An 11,790-nucleotide genomic window follows, 5' to 3' on the forward strand; every position below is an offset into this window, starting at 1 on the left:
GGGGGCGGCCGGGCGACGGGGGTGGGGCGGCCGGGCGCTGCAGTCCGCGCCGCCACCTGCCTGCCCCCGCTCGCTTGCTCGTCTTCCTTCCTTCGATTCCTGCCACCCTACCCCCTACAGACCTTCTGGGGCTGTAGTCACATGTATGTGGCACTGAGGGAAGAGCGTTTTGCAAGTTAATGTACAATGGAGGCGAATGTGTGTCCCCCACCCCATCACCGCCCCGCACTATGGGTACTGAAATGTTTGAGGCTACAGGCCTGAATTTATTTTTTCCGAGCGAGCTCCCTTCTGTTTCTTACCCTCTACGACCAAAGAGTGCGAGGCCTTTAATATGGAGCGCATTGCATGAAAAACATAATTTAAACTTTCTGTTCTGCATGGTAGCTTTTGTGCAGATGTCCTTTTCCCAAAAGGGTTTCGTGAAGTTAGTTAAAATAGTTGTGGAGTTCGATGATATAAATAGCCAAAGGAAGTGCGATTTTGTAAAAGCTTGCAAAAGAATGTATGGAGAAAACTAGGTTGGAAATACTTAGAGGGAATGGGGGAGAAGGAGAAGTCCTTTGAGGGTTATTTTTGTACATTTTGATGTTGCAGATATCCTCCTTTAACTAGTAAAATGCAGTCTAGATCCATAGGTTGGGGACATTTTTCCATTTCCTCCTCAGTGTTTTGGAAGTGCTGTAGACATCCAAGGATAAAGCCCCTTTTTGGTGACTCCCCTAACCCCAACATTTAAGTAGGTAGTGGAACCTTTAAAAATACACAGCGATCTACTTAAGTTTGCTGTAAACAAGTTGCGTTTGACCTTGTTGAATGATGAAATGAGATTCAAATTGTTTTGCCCAAGAAGATGACAAATTAGATAGAATTCTTTGCTGAGTCTTTAGACTTCTTAGGGATAGGTGTAGGAGGCAGAACAAGCTTCCTTTGACCGACTCCTCGGCGGCATTCGTTTCCCTTTTCCTGTCTGGAGCCAGTGATTTGCTGGTAATGAATGCAGAGGAATGGGTGTCGTGTTGCTGGGTGCGCATTTTGGCGATAAGGTTCTTATGAATCATTACTCCATTGAGGCAGTAATGTTCTTGAAATATTCTTTTCCTTCTGTGTTTCATGGTAGTTGAATCTTACTAAGTCTTCTGTGGGCTTTTTGTACTCTTAAAGGAAAACGATCTAATTTTTATTTACTTTTTTCTGGTAGGTCTTGCTTAAATGTAATATATTCAGGGGGAAGGAAAAATGAAAGTTTCAAATATGTACACAGTGATAATGATGGATAAGGTGTCTTTATTGTAGACCTGGAAGCTTGTTTTTAATGTGTTACCAACTAACTGCTGGGAAGCAACCTTTTCCCAAGTTTGTGCGCGTGGTGGTGGTTGTATGTGGGTAGTACCAGGCTGTTAGGATCATGCCAGCCATGGATACCATCTCTGTGTTTATGAGATAAACATGAACAGAACTGTTTTAATTGGTATGTTGTCTTTTTCCAGGAGCTGGAGGAGGGAATGATATCCAGTGGTGTTTTTCTCAGGTGAAAGGAGCAGTAGATGATGATGTAGCAGAAGGTAAGTGCATTTAATGCAAAATTTGAGTAATAGGCTCTTTAAAAATTTTAACAACTGAAGAGTTTTACTTTGTAGTTAGGGTGGCCTTGAACTCACTTTGTAACCCAGGCTGCCTTCAAACTCAAAGCCTCCCTCTTTTGTGCTGGGATTACAGAGCTGTGCCACCACACCTGGCTTTAAAAGAATTCCTTGAATTTGAACTTGTTAGAGTTTAAGAACATTCTATGTTTATTGCTCCAAAAATGAAAAGTCTTGTTTGTGGCTCCCCACCCAAGGGGATTGAACTCAGGACCTTGTGCTTGCCAGGCAGGCATTTATGCCTCTGAGCTGTCTCCCCTGCTGACAAGGTTTTTAAAAATTACATTTCTGAAAAATAGCTTTAAATCTCTTGTTATTTATGCTTTTATTTTTTTCCCCAAACTTAAATGAAAAGCAGTAAACGATTGAAACACAAAGCTGTCACAAGAAAGCGTGAGGCTATATGATAAAGATTTCTTTGTGATATAAATTCTATATAAAATAGGTGGTGCCAGGGTTTCATGTTTGTGTGTTGTCTTAGATAATTTAGTAGAAGTACCATCAACAGCACAGAAATGCTCTTCACACAATCTTGGGGTTTTTTTGGTAATGGGAATTGAACTCAGGACTTTGTGCTTGCTAAACAGGTGCTTGTCCCGCTGAGCTATATCCCCAGCCCTCATCATTCATTCATTCATTCATCCATCCATCCATCCACTTATTATTTATTTATTATGTAATTAGTCAGGATCTCACTACACAGATCAGACTTGTAGTGATCCTCCGGTTTTTAGCTTCCCAAGCATTGGGATTATAGGTGTGCACCACCACGCCTGGACTTGGTCGCATTCTCACTGTGCCCCTGGAATCAAACCCTGACTGCTGCGTCTGGCTAAGCAGGCGCTTTAATCCGCTGAGCTATCTGACCAGTCCTTATCTTTATAATCAGAGGATTTTAGGTGGTTTTGAACTTGCCTACTTGGAGAATATGGTATTGATTGGCATATTCTGCAAAGAAATGCTGGTTCCAGTTACTCATTTTGTGTTTTAGGGATTCATGTAGGTGGTTAAGAAAATAATGGTATGAATTATAGTTGTCTTCTTGGGAACATAATTTCTGTGCAGTTAGAAACAGCTCAGTTGAAGCACTTAACTCCTAACTCCTCCCCAAGTTTATTAACTTATTTCAGAAGTTCAAGGTTTTGAAAGTTCAGGGTTTTTTGCCTTTGTTTGCACTCATCTTAGTCTGTGGTGGAGGTATTATGTCCAAACCATACTTGCATTATTTTATTGTTTGGGAAGTTTGTCTTTTTAGAAGTATTATGTCTTATGTCTCGAGTTACAGTTACATGAATTTTCTAAACAAAACTTAGGAAATTAAAATTTCTGATTTTTAATAATTTGTGTGATGAGTTTACACGTGATTGTTTAGGTTGTGTTTTTGTGTGAAGATTGTATTCTGACCTCCTTCCTGTCTGTAGGCTGTTTGTGTACAGGGTTTTTCCTGGTGGTGGCAGGGTGGTGGCACGTTGGGTCAGCTGAATGCTTGCATAGTATTTGCTAGTACATGAAGTGTCTGATCAGGGTGTGATAAATTCTGCAGAAAGCCATCTGGCATGCATTAGACTGTGCCGTACATTGCAATGCTCTCCCACTCTTTTCTGTTGGGTTCTCATCCATTTTTCAGAAGAGAAGCCAGAAACTTGAAGTAAGAGGCTCACTGATGGTCATGCAAATTATTTTTCTCTTGAAGTCCATCGTGTTTTTGACTTATTAGAAAAAGAAAGGAGGAGTCATATTAGTCATTTCGTAACTCCCATTACCTGTTGAATAGTAGGCACTTAAAGACTAGATCATAAGTTCTTTGCTCTTGTGTAATACCAAGTTATGAAAGCACTATATACTTGGAAAATATTCCTTGGTTGAATTCTGTTTATTTCCTTTATCAGAGGTTTCCTAAATGCAAAACATCAAGGGTTTGTGTTATCTAGTGTGTAAACTCCACTCAAGGAGCTCCTATTTTGCTTATTAATTGCTAGGGAAAAAGAACACATGGATTTAATTTCATCAGAAATTAGTATTTAAAACTCAACATCTTTTGCCTAATTGAACCAGTCTATACAGTTTTGATATACTGTATATGATGGATTGGTTATATTCTTGTCTACTAATACTTAGTAGCTGCATTTTACTGCTGATTCATTGAATAATTTTTTTTAAATTTATTTATTTGTGTGTGTGTGTGTGTGTGTGTGTGTGGCCAGCTCAGCCCACCTGGGGGCGGGGCTGGCATGTGGTGCTGGGGGATTGACCCAGGGTCCCTGTGCTTTGCTAATCTTGTTCTAAGTAGGTGCTTTAGACCACTGAGCCATCTCACCAGCCCCTCATTGAATAATTTTGAGGTCATTAAAAATTGTTAACATACTCTTAGTGTCTTAAAATGACAAGACTTGGAATATGTGTTCTAGTAACATTTATTCTTATGTTTTTAAAAGTATTTTATGTATAAGAAGCATCTGATTTTCAAATTCCACTGCTTGGAAATTTTTTGCATACTGTAATCTGTGTGTTATTACCTATTAGACTTATTTTACTGAGAGAAGTTTTACTTTTCGGAAGTAAGACAGTTTCCTCATAGGTTTACAGCAGGGATGGTGAGCCGATGGTACAATGGTGGTGTGGCTTTTTGTATCAGGTTCTAAAAACTTCACATTCACTAGAGTGTAACCTTTAAACAGATTAGGTCTGGCTTACCCTTTAGCTTACATTGCCTGTTTTCTCTTACCTTCATCTCTTTCCCATCAGAGACTTAGCATTGTTTCTCCCCTTCTGTGTTGAGTCAGCTGTAAAGCACACTAGGTTTTCTTCTGTAATGCATTAGTTTTTCCCTATAGCTTTCCCCTTTATTCAGTCTCATTCTGTTTGTAATCTGGTTTGTAGTAGCTGCCTAAATCATTCTATATTTGTCCAGTATTTCCCTTTTAAATTAATCTTACATACAGTCCCAGTTTGGGTCATTTTTCTCAGAAATCTTCAGTGGATCACTGTATTCACTGAGTAAAGCAACTAAATCTGAACATTTCAGCAGAGTATAACATTGCTTCAGTATGACTCCTATTTATCTAAGCTTGTTCGCTACTGTGCCTGATGACACAACTGTATGGATACTATACTTCAGCTAGGACCTGTGACTTACATTAGGACCTTTGTTTTTGTCACTCCCCCTCTGATGTGCCCAACACCTTCTCAAAGTTCATGCTTCAAGCCTTACCTATAACTTGTTTCCTCCATATATATACACACAAATTATGTATATGTGTGCGTGTGTGTGTGTATAATATGTCACCTTGCAGTGTTGTGGATTGAATTTCAGAGCCTCCCTTCTGGGCTAGTACTTTTTACTGGGCTACATTCCTGGTCATTTTTTAAAAATTTGAGATGTACAGTCGTGCTGTGCTGTCCAGGCTGGCCTTGAACGTGCTTTTCTCCTGTCCCTACCGCTCAGCTTTCCCAAGTAGCTAATATCACAGATGTGTGCTATGAGGCTCAGCTGGAAGTACTTTTTAGATCTTAATAGTACTTCATTACACAGATACCGTATTTAGTGCCCCAAACCTCCACTATTGTACTGTGAGCTTAGTGCTGGACTAACTTATTTTCAAGTTTTGTGCAGAAGTCCTGTATGAAGTGCTGTATGTAGAGAACAATGCTGTGCTGTTCCTTGCACACAGTACATGTTAAATATTTATTGAATAAGATAATTTTATTGTTGCTGTTACTAGGTTTTGAAAGGGGAAGAAAGTGGGTGAAAAGTAGGATGTTGGACATGTATTTCTGGCAATTGTGGTTGTATTTAGTTACATCTGGATTGCAGATACTCAGTTGTGTAATACAAAGAAGTCAGATCTTGGGCTTTTTCCCCAGTTCTGACATGAGCTAGTGTATGTCACATTATGTATTCCTCTGGGTTTCTGTATGCTTAGACAAAGTGACAGAACTGGATTAGGTGATTTCTGCTGGTTTTTGTACACTTGTCTTGTTAATTCCCAGAGATGTCTTAGAAGGAAACAGCCCAACATTGTTAGCACTGCCAAGTAAAATTGTGATATTGGACTCCAGAGGGTCTAAATCTTCACTGGACTTTCACAAGGCTCAAATTTTTATTATTAAGTACAGTACAAAGCTAAGACAGAAACATTCAATGTTTTCTCTTTTGGTCTACATAGGCTCTTCTGTGAGCAACTTTCATTTTTGTCTTCAAGGTAGCAATAACTGTTATCATTTTCAGTCAGTCATGGTAGCTTAGTCTTTGTGATTCCAGCTGATGAGCTGTGTCAGGATGATGACAAGTTTGAGCCCATCCTGGACAACTAGTGAATTAGGTGAGACCCTGTCTCACAATTAAAAGGGCTGGGGGTATAACTCTGCACAGGCCACAGTTTCAATCCTCACCATGCACACAAACCACTTCATATTTTTAATTTTTTCTGTATTGATAACTTTGTCATCAAGTGGTAAGAAAGCATTTGGATACTATTGGCATAGCTTGAATCCTCAAATCACTAGTTTGGTACTTGATCAGAGGCAGTGTAATTCATCTGTTTGTGCCTGTGTTCCCCTTAATAAATGAGGATAACAATAAACCTTGTCTTATGGTATTGCCCTGATGAGTTCATGTGCAACTCAGCCCATAATAAAAGTCTTTTCCAAGGGTTTAGCTATCATTATTACCTAAATATGCATAGCAAGTAAGGGAGAGTTCTTTGGAATATGAAGGTACTGGGGAATTGTCTTTAAAAAAACTACCAAAAATTTCTTGGTCAAAGTGAAGGAGATTGTATGTGTGTTTTATACATATTCTTTGTATTAATAGTAAAGTTGAAAAAAATTCAAAACTAATTTTTGGCTTTGGGAACATGAAAACTAACAAAAAGTTATGAGCCAGTTACTACCAAAGAGGCTGTGTAGTGGTTATTTTTAGGCAGGCAAGAGGAAGTCTTGGTTAGGAAGGGCTGAGGAGTATGGTGACCTTATTGCTGACTATACTGATGTTTGTAATGACTCAACTTGGACATTTTTTTTGCCTTGTTTTGCTTTCGTTATGTTTATATTTTTAAAAGCGTTCAGAAGTATGGCAAATTCTAGCACAGCCTGGGCAGTTTAGCAACTTAGAATCTCAAATGAAAGAAAAGGGCTGGGGATTCCCTGGGTTTAATACCCCCAACCTCAAGTTGAATTTCTGTTTTGCTTTTTAAATCCAGTACTCTATTCTGTTAATGAATAGAATAATTTGTTCTAATGGTGTTTGTAAATAAGATGTGGAGTCCGCATCTTGTACAGCAATTAACCACTAAAAAGAATGTATGCAGTGAGTTAATTATTGAAACTATCCTACCGATTTGATTTGAAACTGTCTCATTGCTATTTCTTTATCAATAAAATTATGGCAAAAAAATTAAATAAATAAATCCAGTACTCTAGAAAAGGGTGTTCACTTGTTTTTGAAACAGGGTCTCACTGTGTAGTTCATACTGGTCCTGAACTCACTGTGGAGCCCAGCCTGGTCTTGAACTCACAGTGGTCCTCCTGCCTCAGCTTCCCAGGTGCCGAGATTAGAGGTGTGCGCCACCTAATCCCACCCAGGAAAGGGTTTAGGATGAAAAGTGGCAGTTTCCTACCTCATTTGCTCCCTCCTGTGTAGTTCTGAAAACAAGAATTTAATTCTGCTAGCTGTTTTTCTTGATCCTTAATTACTCACTGGGACAGAGAAAAATGATGACACATTTTTTCTTCTTAAATTAATTAATTTATTTGGTACAGGATTCTACTGTGCAGCTTGGACTTGCAGTGATCCTCCTGTCTCAGCCTCTCTAGCACTGGAGTTATAAGTGTGTGCTACCACACCTGGTTTTGGTGGCCACATGATGTGCTGGGGGTTCCGGGGTTCGCACAGCAAGCAGTACTGGGATTGAACCCAGGTCCTTGTGTTTGCCAGGCTGCAGAGCTGTCTCCCTACCTGTTTTTTTGTTTGTTTGTTTGTTTGTTTGTTTGTTTGTTTTCCCGACAGAGTCTTGCTCTGTAATTCAGGCTGCCCTTGAACTCATGGTGATCCACCTACCTCAGCCTCCCAGTGCTGGGATTATAGGCTGTATTTTATGAATTTTAAATACTCCAGGTTAATGTCTCTGGTAGATGTTCACATTGTCCTCCTGTTTCTCTCCCTGTCACCCCTGACAGTATAGCTTGGGGTGAGATGTTAGTAGCACTTAGCATATGACTGTCTAGATGTTCAGTGTTGAATTGGTAGTGCAGCATAAGACTGCCCCTTTCATTTTCCCTGAAGCTAGTATTTACCTATTTGTTTGCCTCCTTTGCATTTCTGAAACCTTCATTCTGAGATTTCAAACATTGCAGAGCGTGTTTGGTCTAGTATAATGAACTACTGTCACCCAGCATCACTTGGGACTAAAAACTGTCCTATTTCCATCACTCCATCCTTTTCTATTAATTACAGAAACACTACTTTTTTTTTCTTTATATATTTTAGGGAAGGGTCTATTTCAGGGTCTCACTACTAGATTGGACTTACAATGATTCTCCTGTTTACAGCCTCCCAAGTAATGGGATTACAGGCGCATGCCACCACACCCAGTCTTATTTGCTGTCTCAGTGCGCCCTGGGGGCACTGCACAGGGCACAGCAGGCCAGGCTCAGGGATCAAACCCCTGGCCCCTGCACCTGTTTGTGGGCACTTTAGTCTGCTGAACTGTTTGGCCAGCCTGAAATACTTTTTACACAAGCTGAATTCAGTGTGAAACAAAATTTTTTGGTCCTGATTTTTTTTGCCTTAATTTTACTTGCAGAAGTAAATTATTAAAAATTCAAATGTAAATGGTTAATCTGACGCATGTATTATTTGGTTAAGATATAGAACAACTGTTAACCATTCAGGGTGGTTATTTTAATGTTAGTTTTAATTGTTGAAAGTTTTAAAATAGTTTTATTTACTTATTTATTTTTAATGTATTTGGTTGTTAAAGGGTCTCACTACGCAGCTTGGGCTTACAATGATCCTGTTTTTAACCTCCTAAGCACTGGGATTACAGGCATGTGCCACTATACGTGGACTCTGTGGCTGGTGTGGCATATGGTGCCAGGGGATGAACCGTGGTCCCTGCACTTGCCTAAACTGGTGCTTTAATCTGGTGAGCTATCTTACTAGCCTCTGAAATACAGTTTTCACTTTACCATGACAGTGCATGCCTATAAATTCTGGCACTCAGGAAGCTGAAGCAGAAGGATTCCAGTAAGTTCAAGGTCAGCTTGAACTACATAGCAAGACACTATCTCAAAAAAAAAAAAAAAAAAAAAATCAAGTAGCCAAGCATGGTGGCACACTTCTGTAATTCAGGACACTGAAGGCTAAGGCAAGAGGATTGTCAGAAGTTTAAGGCCAGTCTGGGCTCTCTAGTGAGTTCAAGGCCAACCTAAACTGCATAATAAAACCATTTCTCAAAAACCCAAAAGACTGCCGTTGCTGGCCCCACCCCTGGGGCACGCTGAGAGGATTGAGACTTGTGCATGGTGGCTCTAGCCTGTAATCCCAGCACTTGGGAAGCTATAAGTAGGCGCATCAGTACGAGTCCAGTCTAGCAGTGAGACCCTGAACACCCTGTGGATCCTTCCCTAAAAACAAAAATTAAAAAAAAATTAAAATTAAAAAAATTAACAAATTTTAAAAAACCCAAATGAACAATACACGTAATTATTTTACTGTATTTTTTATCTCCATAATTTGCAGTTGTCGGCTTTCTTTCGTAAGAAATTATTTTAGAATAGGATTTTATTATATGGAACCAGAGTTTTTGAAATTTGGATCCAAATGCATTTTATCTTTTCCAGTCCTTGCTTCCTGTTTATTTATGGGAGGGTTTAATCTCATGGACTGGTTCTTGGAAAATATTTTTTAAATGGTAGATTCTAAATATACCCCAAATAGAGAAGTAAATTTGAGAAACAAGTAATCCTTAGGGGTATCACAAAAAAGTTAATGTTTTTTAAAGCCAGTTCCACATGTTCATCATTACAGTGTAAGCAGATTTAAGGTCACATTTCCTGAGGTTTTTTAAGGTGGTGTGCATGCTAGACTGAGATAATAAAATGGTACCCAGTTATATGGATTGTACAATAATGCAAATCAATTTCATTCCAAAATCTCATGAGCTGGGGGAAGGGTCGCTTAACACTTTTGTCTTTGAAAGATTGACACACTTCTCTTTGGCACCCTGCTGCCACTCAGTGGGTGCTGTCACTTATAGCAGCATAACTCTGCCATCAAATAAAACCCCAGGCAATATTTACTGTTGGCTTGTGCTTTTACACAGCTCCCTTACTTCATTTGAGGATACAAAGTTTTTTCTCATTCCTTTATTGATAAAATGTTGTAAGTGATAACAGTCATTGAAAGCATCTTAGCTGGGCATTTTGTTGTAACAGGAATTGAAAACTAAACTTCATTATTTTAATCTTTAACATTTTATTTGTACATGTTCACAGTATTAATTACATTCATAGAGTTGATACAGGGGCATAACATATGTTAATCCTATTTATATTCTCCTAAGTTCCAGTATTTTACACAATTAGTAGTTAAACTAAACTTAAAATCAGACAAGTCCTTGGAACTTTGGAATAAGCAGAAAGAGATTATTTGAACATTTTGGTTTTTTTGTTGTTTGAGATAAGGCCTTGTATGCATTTCAGGCTGACTTTGAGCTCTCGGTGTAGCCCAGTCTGGCCTCCAATTTGATACAGTCCTGCCTCTGCCTCCCAAATGCTGGGATTATAGGCATGTGCCACCATACCTGTTTGGAGGTTCTTTTATTAAATCCTTAAATATTCCCATATTTGTGTATGTGTATTTGCTTAAGTTTGTCTTGAAGTTGAGTTGCAAGAACAAAGATAATCTGCTAAGTTTCATACAATTTTTAATGAGAAAATTGAAAGATTACAGGTTTTAACTAATTTCAAAATAATATATTTTCCTTCTCTTATCTGAGATGATGTTGGAAGCCATAATTGAATAGTTGAGGAGCTACTATTTACTTCCTTAGTAGGAGGAAAGAGAGTGAAATTCTGGGTGTGAGTTAGATTTTCTCTAGCTGCTCTATGAGGAAGAGGTGCACCGTCACCTTAAGCAGTCACTGCAGTTTGCCTTTACCTGAGTGCGTAATCATGTCCCAGGCACCATCCCAGCTGTGTTACGTGTATTCATTTGTTAGTTTGCACAAAAAATCCTGTGAAATAAGCAGACAATGTAGAGAAGGTTAATTTATTAATAGGGTAAGCTGTGCTAGAGAAACCTCAAATCTGACATTACTTTAGTTTGCCTAATGTAATTTAATGTATTCTAAAACTTGATCTCCTTTTCCTTAAGGTGAGTGTGTTAGAGGTTGCTAGGATGTGAGCTGTTGATGGCAAAGCTGATTCTGCAATGCCTAATAGGTCTTTGTTTTTGTTTCTGGGGTGCTGAGGCTCAAACTGGACACCCATGCCAGACAAGTCCTTTGTCACTGAATGATACCCTCAGGCCATGTTTTAGTTTTGAGATAATTCAGTTTGGAGATTTACTGAATTTTCTATTAATGACATTCTTAAATTAGGACACAGTGTATAGGTGGGTTTTAAGGAGTTTGAATGGAAGTTGTGTGTAATGCTGTATTGTATAAAATGGTGTATGCACATTTTCCTGGTCAGGGTTGATGATAATCATCTGAGTAATAATCATCTGTCTGATGCGGTGAGGACTGTTCAGAGCTTTCAGTGATTATAAACAGTCTGCTGTGGCACACCTGCCATAGGTTTGCCATCACTGGTCTGATGTTTTTCAGTGTGTAGTCTGTCAAACCCTGAACTCATTCAAAAGGTCTGTGAAGTCAGAGGTGTTTTCCTGATGCTTAGGGTTGTGTATTTTTTACCATGGTGCCATTTGCAGCATCGCTGAAACAGCCCTGTGGGTGAACTTGTGGACATCTCCCAGTGAATGAAGACAGCCACCCCACACAGTTCCAGTACCCTTGCTAACCCTCCTTGCCATGCACTGGAGTTCAGAAAGCACTGGTTTTATTTAAGAAAGGCCTTAATGGAACAATGGGTAAAAACTATGGATATTCTCTGCCTGAGTCACAGGTTCTGGGGGACCTAGTGG

At 39.2% G+C, this 11,790-nt stretch overlaps 1 protein-coding gene across 1 annotated transcript in view; it reads left to right on the forward strand.

The window, feature by feature from the left end:
- Positions 1–11,790, forward strand: part of Ppp2r2a (protein phosphatase 2 regulatory subunit Balpha) — a 63,461-nt gene that overhangs the window by 497 nt on the left and 51,174 nt on the right. The window contains exon 2 of the mRNA XM_023714626.1: positions 1,491–1,565. Coding sequence (XP_023570394.1) covers positions 1,491–1,565 — 75 coding nt within the window. The remainder of the gene's footprint in view (positions 1–1,490; positions 1,566–11,790) is intronic.

This window comes from Octodon degus, unplaced genomic scaffold (genome assembly GCF_000260255.1).
Source record: "Octodon degus isolate 3935 unplaced genomic scaffold, OctDeg1.0 scaffold00036, whole genome shotgun sequence".
Classification (NCBI taxonomy): Eukaryota; Metazoa; Chordata; class Mammalia; order Rodentia; family Octodontidae; genus Octodon; species Octodon degus.